The sequence below is a fragment of the Oncorhynchus masou genome, chromosome 24 (assembly GCF_036934945.1).
Source record: "Oncorhynchus masou masou isolate Uvic2021 chromosome 24, UVic_Omas_1.1, whole genome shotgun sequence".
NCBI lineage: Eukaryota > Metazoa > Chordata > Actinopteri > Salmoniformes > Salmonidae > Oncorhynchus > Oncorhynchus masou.
Window position 1 is genome coordinate 33,669,392 of NC_088235.1, and position 16,290 is coordinate 33,685,681.

Below are 16,290 nucleotides of genomic sequence, written 5' to 3' on the forward strand. Positions count from 1 at the left end.
CACGACTCTAACACTATCATTAAGTTTGCAGTTGACACAACGGTGGTAGGCCTGATTACAGACAGCGAGGCAGCCTACAGGGAGGACTTCGGAGACCTGGCAGTGTGGTGCCAGGACAACCTCTCCCTCAACGTTAGCAAGACAAAGTATCTGATCGTGGACTACAGGAAATGGAGAGCCGAGCACGCCCGTATCCACATCAAAAAGTTCTACAGCTGCACCATTGAGAGCATCTTGACTGGCTTCAACACCGCTTGGTATGGCAACTGTTTGGTGTTCGACAGCAAGGCGCTACAGAGGGTAGTGTGTATGGCCAAGTACATCACTGGGGCCGAGCTCCATGCCACCCAGGACCTCTATACCAGGCGGTGTCAGAGGAAGGCCCTAAAAATTGTCAAAGACTCCAGCCACCCAAGTCATACACTGTAGGTCTGGAACCAATAGGAACCTGAACAGCTTCTACCTCCAAGCTATAAGACTGCTAAAGAGTTAGTTAAATAGTTGTCGACAGCATTTGGAAAGTTTACCAAAAAATGTGCTGTTTCCATCAGGCCTGTCATGACATTTTGTTATGTACTTCACTTGCATAAAAAGGTTGGAAGGTGGGACGTTTCAACTGAAGGCCAAATCCATAGATATTATCCACTGACATCTTGTGGACATAAACTGACAATGCAGTCATGAACACCCTATGGTTTCTTTCAGCCAATCAGCAACGTTGTTTACAATCACTGACAGGGTCAGAGTTAATTCGTTCCAACATGGAGAAATTTCACGGCTTGCATGCGAGCTAGCTAAGTCAATTAACAACATTGAGAAAGACCTTGGTGGATTGTACTCTACATTGGAAATGAAGTGTACCGTAATATAGATAAGATATCGGGAAAGAATATGTTTCGTTTAAGAGTAAATATTATGGGATCGTCGTCTTCACAAAAGGTTGGTAGTAGCTCATTTCAGCTGTTAAACGCCACTAGCCAGCTACAGCCTTCTATTTGTAAATAAAAACAAATACTTGTTCGCCAGCATGATGATAAAGTGATTATTCAGAGCTAGTTTGTATTCAAAGTATTGTTTGTCTGTATGGGGTAAATCAATACGTAACTATTGGGATTCCTTTAGCGAACTACTAGCTCTCGTTCACCAAAGTTTACACAGTACATGTTGTACAGTACATTGGGCTAGTTAGCTACCTAGCTAGCTAGATATTTGCATAATTAATCAAACCAGCGAGGTTTTCATCCAATTGGCGACAGATTTTCATTGGAATATTCTAGAATCAGCGCATTTCCCCTACCAGAGATGTTTCCAATAAATTACTTTTTACAATAATCGGCTGTGCGTGTTGACGTAGTACACATAAATAACTTGATGTTAAATTCCCATGTGCGTAATAAAAATATAATTTAAATGAGTTTCCATCACATTTTCAACACATTTTTTGCGTTATATAGCTAATGTGTCCACTCTGGATTTGGCAGGTGCGCTCTAGCCAACAGCTAGCAGATACAGTGCGGGTGAAGCCTACTAATGTTACATGATGAGATTATCATGGACAGAAGAGCGAGATTATTTTTATTTGTCAAACAGCAGCCAGGCATCGATCACAATGTCAACAGAATAAGACTTTCGATATTTATTGGAAAGGAGCAAAAAGCTCATCACCGTGCACTTTCACCACCCTGTGAAGTTCATAACTTTAAACTGTAGCCTAACAAACCTCATGCTCTCCGGCGTTGTAAAGTAGTGAGAGTAACACGCACCATATCACGTTTACTTATTATATAAATATTTGCACATAAAGGCGTTTCCCCCGCCATTTCTCGCATTATTCATTTTACAGACACAAAAAGATCCCACCTTGTCTAGCGTATTTTGTTTTGTCGACATTTGGAAAATTTATCAACAAGTTTGCTGTTTCTATCTGGCCTGTCATGATTACATTTTTTTTAAATCGGATATATATGCTACTTTACTCGCATAAAAAGGTTGGATCGAAACCTGGTTACTGATAACAGTTATTGGTGACGTTATACAGTCTGAAACAAAGGGTGACCTACTGACCTCAAACAAGGTTCAGATTGTCCACGGACTACCCTTCTATATTGCACACCCTTTAGTTTGTCCCTTTTCATCTCACATGACTTTACGTTAATTTGCCTGCTCTGCCCCCCTGAAAGACAGTGTCACTCACACACCTATTCACTTCAGCCTTCTCCCTGGGGCCTTCCTGACCTCTAGGCAGGCCCCCATTGACCTGGTGACCTCTGACTCCTGGCCTCTAGGCCTGCACTCCCTGCCCGCCTGCCTGCCTTCTCCCTGGGCCTGAGAGTGTGTAGCTTTCTCCCTGGAACTACAGACCTCCAGGTCTCCACACCTACTCTCCCTACCGGTCAACACCCCTCTCCCTTGGCCTTAGAGTATAGCTTACTCCCTGGATTTACTAAGACGTCTATAGTCCTACTGTCAAGAACCATGTGCACCTGGTAACCCGTAACAGGCTCTGTGTTCCTGTAACAGGCTCTGTGTTCCTGGTGACCCGCCAGCTTTTTTTCTGCTCAAAGACTAAGTCCCCACTCCAACCTCCATGGCCTGAGTGCTGCCCCCAGCCCCTGAGTCCGGCCACTCCGGCTTGGACTCGGGGTGCCCACCGCCTTGATGGAGGCCTCCTTGTGCACCTGGTAACCTGAAACAAGCTCTGTGCACCTTGTGACCCGTCCGCTTTTATCCGCTCAGAGACTAAGTCACCAACCCAACCTCAGTGCTGCCCCTGAGTTTGGTCGCCTCTGCTCAGACTCTGAATTCCCCCCGCCTTGGGGGAGGTCTACACGTTCACCTGATGACCTTTTGACTTCCACAGAAAGTCCCAACCTGACTCACAGTCCCACCAGAGGACGTGCCTGGGACTGTTGGGCAACCACCACCTAGCCCCCTACCTTTCCAGATCCCAATGTCTTATGCATTCTACCCCCCTGCCTGGGCTCTCTCACACTCTTTGTCTGGCCCCTGGCCTTTCTCCGTGCACCTGGTAACCCGTAAGTAAATATGGAGGATGGTGAATCAGGAGATTGGCAGGAACTCACCCGGCCGCACCCCAACCCCGTCTCAAACTGCTTTACTCACCTGCCAAAAGAGGCAAGCTATCCCGGGCCAACTCAAGATCCGTGGCTCTACGGTATCGTTACGTTTAGGGGGATTCTGATTTAGAGGCGTTCAGTCATAATCCCACAGATGATAGCTTCGCACCGTTTCCTCCTCAGCCAAGCAAATACACCAAATGTCTGAACCTACGGTTCCTCTCGTACTGAGCAGGATTACTATTGCAACAACACATCATCAGTAGGGTAAAACTAACCTGTCTCACGACCGTCTAAACCCAGCTCACGTTCCCTATTAGTGGGTGAACAATCCAACGCTTGGTGAATTCTGTCCTCCCTAAACTCGCTTTAGGACACCTGTGTTACCTTTTGACAGGTGTACCACCCCAGTCAACCTCCCCACTTGCCACTGTCCCCACAGCGGGTCGCACCCGGGGCTCGCCTCCCTCCCTTAACGGGTAAGTGAAATGGGTAAGTGAAGTGGTATTTCACCGGCGGCCAAGGCCTCCCACTTATTCTACACCTCTCATGTCTCTTCACAGTGCCAGACTAGAGTCAAGCTCAACAGGGTCTTCTTTCCCCACTGATTCTGTCAATCCCGTTCCCTTGGCTATGGTTTTGCTAGATAGTAGGTAGGTACAGTGGGAATCTCGTTTATCCATTCATGCGCATCACTAATTAGATGGCGAGGTATTTGGCTACCTCAAGACTCTTAATTATGTCCCGCCGTTTACCACCGCTTCATTGATATTCCTTACTTTGACATGAGGGGGTCACAGTCACCCCACGGGTGATTTGAGTGCGACCGCGACATGTGGATACGCTCCTTTGAATTTCATCAAGTTAACATTCATTGATCCGTGCCCAGTGGGAACCTAGGCTTCTTCCGTCCGTTTTATGGTTCCGCAGCAAATTAATGGGCGTGGATGGTACTACCCACATCAGATGTAGGCCTCCCTCCCCAGACATGCTGGGGATACCTCTCCCCACTTCGTAGGGCATGAGCCAGATCCATGCAATGACCTGTCACTGCGGGGCCAATGGGTTTAGTGTCAGCCTCAAGTCTAGTGAGCGTAGAGGAGACGTCTCCACCTACAATGAGCCAATCCTTATCCTGAAGTTATGGATCTTTTTTTGCCAACTTTCCTTACCTACATTGTTATAACATGCCAGAGGCTGTTCAGCTTGGAGACCTGCTGCGGATATGGGTACGGCCCAGCGTGAGATATACACCCTCTCCCCCGGATTTTCAAGGGCCAGAGAGAGCTCACTGGACGCCGCCGAAACCACAACTCTTTCCAAGGCTTGGGCCCCTTTCTCTGGGCGAACCCATTTCAGGGCACACTGCACTCCGCAATGAAAAGACAAAATTGACAAACTGAAGGGTGTGCAATATAGAAGGGTAGTCAGCGGACATTCTGAATCTTGTTTGAGATCAGTAGGTCATATGACCAAGGAGCTATTGAAATTTTTTATATTTAAAAGCATTAAAAATTCATGTAAAAACGTGTGAAATGAAAATGGACAAACCTAAGGGCCCACTGAGTGTACATTCTGAACCTTTTTGAAGTCAGGTCACATGACCAATGAGCTATTAAAATTAAGAAATGTAAATAATTTAAAATGGTGTGAGATGTAAATCTACAAAAGAAAGTATTTGCAATGTGTGTCTATGCCGTCAGGTTAGCTAGAACCAGTTTTGACAGTTTTAGGAGTAATGGTTTAAGAACTATTGAAATGTGAACATTTGGATTTGTCACTATGTTGACAGTCCCTAACTGATGTTGGTGGATGTAAGGAAAACTACAGGCAAATATCCGTTGTATATCCAACTTGAAACTGTCTTTACCTCGGTTTTCATAAAAACATGATCGTGTAGCCAGCAGATCCGACCCGCTTGCTTACAGCTGCACTAGGGTTGGATAGGCTTCCTGTGTAAATTAAGTAAATAAAATAACTAGCAGTCATTCAATCTTCTTGGTGTAACAGTTGGGATAATGGGACATTTCAGAGTATGACACATTTCTCATCCATTGATTGAGGTACATTTTCCAAGACATATTGCGCAGGCTAGTGGTGTCTTAATCTACACAGGAAGTCTGTCCAACCCTAGTGCAGGTGTAAGCAAGTGAGTCATCTGCTGGCTATGACATTAGTTAACATGCTTTGTATTTCTACCAGCTGTGTATCCTGTACCTACTACACCTGGGACAGAGAATCCCTCAATGTTTTCAACTGCCATGGGTGAGACCTTACCTCAGACTAGGAACTATCTGTAGTGTCACTGGACCTGATTCAGCCACTCCTTGTAGTATCTCTACCATTGACCGTATTGGACCCGATTCAGCTACTCTGAATACATCAACCAATGACAGTAGCCAACAGACAGCAACAACAGTCAATAGCCCTGAGTCTGGCTCTGGCCCCAGTACCTCTGACTCCCCTCCTGCCAAGGCCAATGGCCCTCCACCGACTCCCACCCACTGCTGTATGAGCGGTTGTCATAACTGTGTATGGATCGAGCACACAGCACAGCTCCTAGCCTACTACCGTAATGGAGGGTTGGGGATAGAAAAGGCCCTGGCTGCTATTGAGGAGAACGTCCCGGATGAGAACCTAAAAGCGTTCCTAAAGATGGAGATCAGGATGATGAAGAAGTCAAGTTTTTAAGTATGGCTTTGTGTGGCAGTGAGTGAGAGGGAATGGGGACATTGAGGGCATTTTTATACTGTATGCACTTTAAAATAACTCCCTCAGATTTGAATACTGGTGTGCATTTTATCGTATCAGTTTGTCAAACTGTCATTTTACTTGTTCAAGGACATTTTAACAAGCTTTTGTCATTATAAAATATTCTTACTTACTATAGATTAGGTATTTTACATGAGTAGCATAAATCATGTATTATCATTTTATGTACAGTTGAAGTCGGAAGTTTACATACACCTTAGCCAAATACATTTAAACTCAGTTTTTCACAATTCCTGACATTTTAATCTTGAGTAAGAATTCCCTGTCTTAGGTCAGTCAGGATCACTACTTAATTTTAAGAATGTGAAATGTCAGAATAATAGTAGAGAGAATGTTTTATTTCTTTCATCACATTCCCAGTGGGTGAGAAGTTTACATACACTCAATTAGTATTTGGTAGCATTGCCTTTAAATTGTTTAACTTGGGACAAATGTTTCGGGTAGCCTTCCACAAGCTTGACACAATAAGTTGGTTGAATTTTGGCCCATTCCTCCTCATAGAGCTTGTGTAACTGAGTCAGGTTTGTAGGCCTCCTTGCTCGCTTTTTCAGTTCTGCCCACAAATGTTCTATGGGGTTGAGGTCAGGGCTTTGTGATGGCCACTCCAATACCTTGAATTTGTTGTCCTTTAAGCCATTTTACCACAACTGTGGAAGTATGCTTGGGGTCATTGTCCATTTGTAAGACCCATTTGCAACCAAGATTTAACTTCCTGATTGATGTGTTGAGATGTTGCTTCAATATATCCACATAAGTTTGCTTCCTCATGATGATGCCATCTATGATGCCGTCTTGATGTTGCTTCAATATATCCAAATAACTTTCCTCCCTGGTGATGCCATCTATTTTGTGAAGTGCACCAGTCCCTCCTGCAGCAAAGCACCCCCCCAAAATGATGCTTCCACCCCCGTGCTTCACGGTTGGGATGGTATTCTTTGGCTTGCAAGCCTCCCCCTTTTTCCTCCAAATAATGGTCATTATGGCCAAACAGTTCTATTTTTTTTCATCAGACCAGAGGACATTTCTCCAAAAAGTACGATCTTTGTCCCCATGTGCAGTTGCAAACCATAGTCTGGCTTTTTTTATGGCAGTTTTGGAGCAGTGGATTCTTCCTTGCTGAGCGGACTTTCAGGTTATGTCGATATGGGACTCGTTTTACTGTGGATATAGATACCTTTGTACCTGTTTCCTCCAGCTTCTTCTCAAGGTCCTTTGCTGTTGTTCTGGGTTTGATTTGCACTTTTCGCACCAAAGTACGTTCATCTCCAGGAGACAGAACGTGTCTCCTTCCTGAGCGGTATGGCGACTGCGTGGTCCCATGGTGTTTATACTTGCGTACTATTGTTTGTACAGATGAACGTGGTACCTTCAGGCGTTTGGAAATTGCTACCAAGGATGAACCAGACTTGTTGAGGTCTACAATTTTTTTTCTGAGGTCTTGGCTGATTTCTTTTGATTTTCCCATGATGTCAAGCAAAGAGGCACTGAGTTTAAAGGTAGGCCTTGAAATACATCCACAGGTACACCTCCAATTGACTCAAATTATGTCAATTAGCCTAGCAGAAGCTTCCAAAGCCATGACATCATTTTCTGGAATTTTCCAAGTTGTTTAAAGGCACAGTCAACTTAGTGTATGTAAACTTCTGACCCACTGGAATTGTGATACAGTGAATTATAAGTGAAATAATCCGTCTGTAAACAATTGTTGGAAAAATGACTCGTGTCATTCACAAAGTAGATGTCCAGACTTCAAATTCAATACACACAATTATAATTGATGGATTAACATTTTGACATGTTTGAGGTATATGGACTGAATATATTTTCATATTGGTTGATGTGTTATTGTATTATCTAAATTATAAGTATGTTGATGATGGACAACATATGTGTGAAATAAATATTGTACTTGTGTGAATGAATGAAGCCTTTGTCATTTTCTTTGACCATTTTAACTCAATTGCCCACTGGAGGTTGCCCTTTTCCAATAATACACTGTTCATCTGTTGAATAGCACATTTTGCCACCTCTATATCCTATACCTGCTACACCTGGTACAGAGGTTCCCTCAATGTTTTCAACTGCAATGGGTGAAACCTTACCTCACACTAGGAACTATCTGTAGTGTCACTACAAGTTTTGTTTCCATGTGAGAATGAATGCACAGGAAAAGGGCATTGTGACATGTAGCATTGGTGAAATAGGCACTTGGGCATTAAACTACAGTGCAGCCAGTAATTTACATTTTTTCCATTAAGTCAGAACCAGTCACGATCACCCTAAAGCACCAAGCTCTTTTTTAATCCCCCCCATAGTAACCCGGATCAAACAAAAGCATGTCCCCTCTCTGCACCCTCGCTACCAGGCTAGCGCTGTCTGCATTCCTAGTAGGACATAGCTGGTAACATCAGGTTCATTGTCACCTAGGAAACCAGGGGCACTCCACACTGCTTGGCAACTAGTGATTGACTGACTACAGCTCCAATGAATGACATCAACACAGGATTCTAGTAACTTGCAGTGTTTTAGGAGATGCCTGGGAGTTTACAAAGCATTTACACTCAAGTCATGATGTGTACTCTGAAGTATCCCCTCATGCTTTTTACCAGTAAGCCAATGGTCCCATGAGTCTCCTCAAGTGCCCCCTGTGGATTGGCCAAGAACCCCCAGGGGTCCTAGTACGCCTGGTTGGGAACCACTGACTTAGGCTATGCCTTGTATAGGTAACATATTGTTTAGCCGCCTGATGTAAAATGAATCTAGTCTATTGTATCTATTTTCCAATAGTGGTATTCACTTCAAAATAGGAATGCATGGAATGCGCTATGGGTGACATGAAACAATATCGCAAGTCTGAACAATAGGCCCACACATTTTTGCCTCTTACGAATATCACACACTGACATGTGCTCCATATCATTAGAGGAGCATAGAAGGTGTTCTACAGTGAAGGTAGCAGAATTAGAAGGGCTCTGGACAATATGAAGCGATCTGAGGGGAAGAACTGTTGATATGCCTCGCGTCTAGTCTGGAGGAATAATTATTGTCCGAGAATTAATATCATAGGCTACTGATCAGAATGTAGTATATGAACTGATCCCTGACAATAGTATTGTTTACAATGATCATGGCCCTCTGCTGTCTCTCCTGTCCTGAGTGATCCTTCACCCTTCATTAACTCCATACAGAGAGAGACTGAAGCACCTTGTGTGTCCTCGTGAGTTATGACCTTAGAGGTGATCAGGCACAGCCAGACCAGACAGACACATCCTCAGGGCAGCAATGACCCCCACCACAGTCTACTCCCCCGATCCCAGCCTCCTCACACACGCACACACCCTTCATCCCGACTAAACCACACAAAACAAGCCCTCATCCCTTCTGCCCCATGCCCCCTACCTACCACACACCCAAAACTAATGTTGGGGACATTGTCAATGTCACTATATTGATATTATTGTTTTTCATTTATTTTTTATTTAATGTCATAGCTTCTACTGTTCTAGTCTATTACTGTTCTGTACTTTGTCATGAATTTGTATGTTTCATGTGGACCCCAGGAAGAGTAGCTGCTGCATATGCAATAGCTAATGGGGATCCTAATAAACTAAACTATATCCCATTAAGTGATAATATGCTGCAGTAGTTGTCTGGTCAAAAGACCATCAAACATAGCTAAATATACACGTTGTAGGCTACGGTGTTGATGCAAGTAGATGGTATTGATGCAGAGTGCTACATGCAATCTGTCTAATTTAAAATGTAATGGTTGTAGATAATGAGCAAGATTGATCACAGATTGGTCAATAACTACTGAGGCGAAATAATCCCTGCCGCACGGGTGGGTTTACCCAATGTAATTAACTAATCAGAAAAACAGAATCCAGACACTATAATCCACAACTACAGTCAGAGTAATTGTTTTTCTGAGTGGGGTGGGTGGGTCGGGGGTGGGGTGGGGGGGTGGGGGGGGTTACATCCGAGAGCAGAAAAGGTGTCTGGAGTGAGGTACTAGTGAGTAATCACAGCTCTGGACGCAATGGTGAGTAGTGCACCAAGAAGACACTCGCCGTAAAGGATTAGCCTATTTTGTGCATCGAGTAATAGATAGGTCAATCTGAGATACTGTTAAGGGATTGAGGGTTTGTTGACACCCTGGGCCAGGGCATCCCAGAGAACCGGGCCCAGCGGATGGATGGAGAGAATGTTGCATAACTGGTGGGAGGGCTGCTCAGTTGGGCTAGGACTGGAAGGTTCCCAGTATATGGAGAATCTTCATTACCATCCAAGTCAATATTGTATTAGTGACATAGTTCATCATCTTTCGTGACAGTCTTATCATTAAAACCGAGTAACTGATTTGGTTCTGGGTGCCACGATTACACCGTTCATCCAATTGATTCATTCACATCTCTATGCAATGTGGTATCCCTTATTATGTCTCTGTATTTAGTTTTAAAGATTTGGAAGGCTGTGAATAAACAACAATTGAAGACCACTTTCGAAAACAAGCTAGAATACAATCAACACTAAATGCATTCAAGTTATTGCTGTCTTTGTGCTCCAACTCCCTCCATCCATCTTCCCTCACCCCCTCTCTTCTGCTCCCCACTCCTTCACAAGTGTCCCCCACCCCCTGGGAGGCGGGACACTCCTAATCTGCAGAGGTGAATATAAGAGGTCCCGCAGCCCCACCTGGCCTTCATAGCAAACCTAGCATAGACCCACACACACATCTACTAGAGAGAGCCGTGCTCAGAGCTCACGTCCACTGGTCTGGCTAGCCTTCACCCAAGAACCCGGTGAGTAGCAATCATTTCCAGTTATTCACATGAACTTTGCTGTCTTATAGGTCTCTCTTTATGTCATGTTGTGGTCTCTCTCTTGTCGTTATGTGTGTTTTGTTTTATATTTTTATTTTGAATCCCAGCCCCCATCCCTGCTGGAGGCTTTTTGGTAGGCCGTCGTTGTAAATAACAATTTGTTCTTAACTGACTTGTCTAGTTAAATAAGATACAAAAATAAAAGTTATAGATATGTAATATTTCAGAAACAATCGTCTAACTTGCAAGGGTAGCCGCTGAGTACACCCATCCATTCAGAAACCTACTCCATGATGACAGACACTTGATGGATTTTGTTACTGTACTGTTCAACATTTTTTGTAGAAAAGAGAAGTGGTAAAGAGTTAAAAAAATTGCAGAATATTCTATTTGAATTATTGAAGTCCTTGTCCTGTGCTGAGACAGTTTTGAGTGGTGGGTCGGAGAAACAAACCAATTTGCGTTAAGTACCTACACCAGGTGTAGGGTCTTAATATGATCACCCTGTTGTTGCAGTTCCTGCTCAGCAGCTAATTCTAACTTGTAGTGTATTCAAGGTTTACAAATACTTCTTACATTTGTAATTTCCACTTCAACATTTCAGACTTGATTTGCCCTAACTAAAAATGTAACCCCTACAAAATGTTCCATTAATTATAATCCACACAATAACTATTATTTTCCTGCTTTGAGAAACTGGTTAAATTAAGATCCTACAGTATATCTGCAGTTTGCAAGCTATGAATATGGCCCGATGTGTTTTCCAGATAATTGGTGCTCATCTGGTTCAAGGATGAATATTACAATTAGACAGAAAGTTCTTGATGTTGGAAATGTGTTTTAGACAGAACAACAATATGACATTGTTTTGTGTATTTATTTTCAGAGAGGTCTGTATAATGCTAGTTACCTAATTGTGGAAAGCAAATTAGGCTGATGTTTTATTTTCTTATTTCATTGTTTTAGGTTTCAATTATCAATGAGCCATTGGACATTAATTTTGATATTGCTTCAACATAGTTAAATTGGTTCCAATATGAAACATTGTAGGTCATGAGCCATGTTGTGTGTTTTTGGAATGTCATTGTAAGAGAGTATAAGATTGAGCAGCTCTTTAGACAGTCTGCCTGCTCAGCATATTCTTTATGTTGTCCTTGTACTAATGAGATTAGCCCAAGTGTGGATGGCTGGCCGCTGGCTTGAAACGAGGAGGGTGGAGATGGTGGGGAGGGGGGTGCTTATTAACTTGAGCTGGGGATTACATGATGAAATTGGGTCATCATTTTGCGTCACTCAACAAGGTAGCCTATCCAAGATAGACATTCAATTACAAGGGCAATATGCATTTAAAACGTAATCCCACTAATATCAGATCAGTAAGGGGATTAGGCATTAGGTTGAGCCCTCAGACAAGGTTGTGAGGGGCTGTTCAGTAAATGAAGTTCCTTATAAAACATGTAATAATGTAGGTATCAAAGCAGATAGCATTGGTGTTCAATATGCTCTGTGTTGTTGAGGATCGTCTTGCCAGTAGCTATCTCCTTTCTTCTTTTCTTTCTTCAAATTTCTTCCATTCTATGCTCCAAATGTTCAATACTGAAGAACAAGCTTTTATTGTCATGAAAATGTGAGCACTAGATCATGTACTGTAGTTTTGATGGAAGGGTCAAAATTGGATAAAATCTGTTTCCCTCATTTCCCCAGTTGAGGAGATCTCATCAAGACGACAACACTTCAGAGGTGGATTGAACACATAACCACCTGCACAAAAAAAAAACCAGCTAACTACTAACCATGAATCTCGAGGTCCCCAAGTTGGAGATCAAGTCTGCCACCCGTGTCACCGGGGGCCCTGCCACGCCACGCAAGGGACCCCCTAAATTCAAGCAGAGACAGACTCGCCAGTTCAAGAGCAAGCCCCCCAAGAAGGGAATCCAGGGGTAAGGCCACATTCATTGGGTTTTCTTAGTTTCAAACAGGCATGAGCTCTGATTATAAATAAATTAACGCTGTCTCCTTTACAGCTTTGGTGATGATATTCCTGGAATGGAGGGTTTAGGCACTGGTAAGTTCATTACAACTGTTCGTCTACTCTACCTGTACCTTCCCTAAAAACTGTAGAAAACCATACTGGGTTTGCTTGGTCTACTGACTGTTACTAAACATAATTTCCTCTACAGACATCACAGTCATCTGCCCCTGGGAGGCCTTCAACCACCTGGAGCTTAGCGAGCTGGCCAAGTATGGTATCATCTAAATCTTTCAGACCTCCACCATCCATCCCACAATCCTCTACTTCCACCTCCATCTACTTACAACCAAAGATTGTGGATACATGAAGATAGTTCACTCAAGCAGTTTACTATTGTAAAAAATATTCAATGTTCCCATCTGTGGAAGTGGGTGTTCCCTCTCTTTCGTGAGCATGCTTTCCCACGTAAGCTCACAGTTTCTCCATAATAACTGGCATGTACACACGAGAAAGGAACAGCTGGCTCTGGTTTAGTTATTGTCTCTAAGCTGGAGAGATGTCTCACTCTGGGGCACCCCCTCCGCAAGGTGGTCTCAATAACTAGACCAGAATGCCGCCACCCCAATCAGCAAAAATGAAGGTGGGATGTGTCGCTTTCTCTACCGTCTCTGTTCAAACCATCCATCTGCCCCCAGCCCTCTCACTGTGTTTGACTGAAACTATCAAAACATATACCAAAGTGAAGAACCCTCCCCACCCTTCCCCCCAAAAAAGGAAAGCGGTACAGAAAATAACCGTCTCCATCTTTAACTGGTTCCTTCTTTTGTTTCTGCAGCTGCCAAAGTTCACATACAACATGTCTGCTCATGATTAGGACTCTGTTCTGGTATCTCTGTCTATCTTTATCAGGTTTGCAGCGATATTCTATCTAGGATTAACCAGCAGCCATTTTCCTTTTCTCTCCTCCCCTATCTCCAAGCGCTTCTCTTCTTCTATCCTCTTTTTTGCTCCTCTTCCTCATGGTACACAACTTTCAATTTACAAAACAAATGCCGTCTCAAAGGTTGAGTAAACAAACAAGTGACATACCCGTGAAATGGGTGGGTTCTCATTTCACGTGCCTCGGCACTTCTTTTATCATCATAGATGAAATCTGTCATCGATGCCGAATATCACACATATAAAATCTGATTCCTGTAGAGATGAGACAGTTGCTTGTCATGGCTGAGCATAATCTGTAGTCTGTCACTGGTACAATGTGGATGAAACAACATCATCCTCCTCCCCCTTTCCTCTCCCTCAGGATCCCCAATCCTTCGCTGGTACACACACGACTTTTAACAGAACAAGGATTCTATCATTCTATCGTCCTGTTTAACTCTGGCATCCTTATTTTACACATTTTGTAAAACAAAGAAGAATTTGTGACTATCTTTATTATGTAACGTATATTTTAACTAAGTATTCTCAGGGATATGAACTTGTTTTATGGCTTGGGAAAAAACAACCCTTCATTTGCAATTTTGGCTCTTGCTGCCTTTACTTTTACCACAAGCAGCATAATAGACATTGAATGGAGATTAATGAGTGTGCAACATTAGTACAACAGATGCAGTTTCCCCCACAAACCTCAGATGTCAAACTCGATTTCTAATTTGATTCTCACCTGATAATCTACCATACTAGGTCACTGTGATTGGGCAGCAGTAGTGATGTCTTGTGTAATCTTGTTTAGGTTACCTTCCCAATGCTCATGTTGACGTCTCTTTGTCACTTTATTTAGCTGGGCATGTCATCTCTATTTCATGAACTTTCTCTATAATTCATTCGTTCCATCCATAATTTCATCTCATTCCACAATTATCATGCTTACCATCATTTTGTTTGCTTGTGTTTCACTGTAGTCTCATATTCGTATTTCTTGAGATCAATGTACACTTATGTATACATTGTGGCCAGTCACATTTTAATAGCATATATAATGTATAGATTTATTTATTTTATTTTTGCATGTTCTCTGTCTTTTACTTTGTCCATCGCATGTTGGCATTGTGGGTGTTGCACACTTATTTTATCATTATGTCATCTTTTCATTATGTCCGTTTTATTTTGTACTTGTCCATTTGTAGTTTGTGTTGTGTAATCATGTAAAGACCATCTTTCCTCATCATTATCTCTCTATCATCTCATCCATCATTCATTGTGTTCTCACCAGATAGCCTAGTGTTTCATCATCATTGTAGTTGATCATTTCATTTAATCTCTAGACAGAACATTGAGCTCCACATTCCTTGGACCAGCCTGCACTGATACTGGCCTACAGAGTGTACATTCTTAGTTCTATGCCCAATTATGTCACTGATTTGCAGAATGTTACACCGGCTGAAGAATAACTTTTTTAAATGCCCTTAACTTATTTTATCTTACCATTTTTCATTCTTCTCCTTTTCTGGTAAATGAGTTGAAGGCCATGGAAAGCCTACAAAAGCTAGTTTGTGTTGGAATCCTCACGCTGACAGTGAAAAGTTACTTGCGGGGTTTGTAGTCTTGCAGGATGGATTTTCCACTTTGTCTCAGTTTCTTGTGAATGTAAAATTAGTAGCAGTGAATGAATGGTAAGAAATAAGGGACGAGGAAGATGGATGCTTCAGCTGTCAACATAGGCTACTCATGTCATCAGAGCTCTGTCCTTTGTACAGGATCAAATCAAAATAAAGCTAAAAACAAAAGGAAGATAAATATTTTGCCTGGTTTATTTTTTAAGGTCTATCAAAATATAGCATATATTTGATATTACAATATCTCCAATAAAGAGGGTACATTCCCTGCTGGCATCGTCTTATCAATAAAAAAATAAGTGTATTGGCATTTCCTGCCACTGGCACAGGTTTAGAGCAGTTCATGACACACATCCACATAGAATTGGCGTTCCAGACTACTGTACCAGAAAATACAGTGCCTTCAGAAAGTATTCAGACCCCTCAACTTTTTCCACATTTTGTTATGTCACAGCCTTATTCCTTATTAGCCTTATCTCTCTGTACTTTGCTCTGTTCATCTTTGCCTCTATCCTGACTAGTCCCTCAGTCCCTGCCACTGAAAAACATCCCCACAGTATGATGCTGCCACCACCATGTTACACCGTTGGGATGGTGCCAGGTATCCTCCAGATGTGAAGCTTGGCATTCAGGCCAAAGTGTTTAATATTGGTTTCATCAGACCAGAGAATCATGTTTCAGGCTGTCATGTGCATTTTACAGAGGAGTGGCTTCCGTCTGGTCACTCTACCATAAAGGCCTGATTAGTGGAGTGCTGCAGAGATGGTTGTCCTTCTGGAAGGTTCTCCCATGCCAATGGGCCCAGCGTCGTCTGGGTTAGGGGAGGCTTTGGCCGGCCAGGAAGTCCTTGTCCCAAAGCTCTCTAGCGACTCCTGTGGCGGGCCGGACGCATGCACACTGACACAGTCGCCGGCTGTACGGTGTTTCCCATCCGACACATTGGTGCGGCTTGCGTCCAGGTTAAGTGAGCACTGTGTCAAGAAGCAGTGCAGATTGGCGGGTTGTTTTCCGGAGGAAGCAGGTCCCCTTACCTTCGCCTTTCCCGAGTCCGTACGTGAGTTGCAGAGATGGGACAAGACTGTAACTAC

General features: G+C 43.1%; 1 protein-coding gene across 2 annotated transcripts; it reads left to right on the top strand.

Annotated features, from left to right (window-relative positions):
- Positions 1 to 744: 744 nt before the first annotated feature.
- Positions 745 to 15,368, top strand: LOC135512068 (retinal rod rhodopsin-sensitive cGMP 3',5'-cyclic phosphodiesterase subunit gamma). Of its 2 annotated transcripts, XM_064933699.1 has the most exons (5): positions 745 to 939; positions 10,473 to 10,651; positions 12,377 to 12,612; positions 12,697 to 12,737; positions 12,853 to 15,368. In XM_064933699.1, the coding sequence occupies exons 3-5, from the start codon at positions 12,467 to 12,469 to the stop codon at positions 12,927 to 12,929; spliced, it is 264 nt and encodes an 87-aa protein (XP_064789771.1). In that variant the 5' UTR covers positions 745 to 939; positions 10,473 to 10,651; positions 12,377 to 12,466; the 3' UTR covers positions 12,930 to 15,368. The 2 variants fall into 2 exon arrangements, with proteins under 2 accessions (XP_064789771.1, XP_064789770.1); XM_064933698.1 differs by lacking the exons at positions 10,473 to 10,651; positions 12,377 to 12,612; positions 12,697 to 12,737; positions 12,853 to 15,368 and adding an exon at positions 5,280 to 7,771.
- Positions 15,369 to 16,290: the final 922 nt, after the last annotated feature.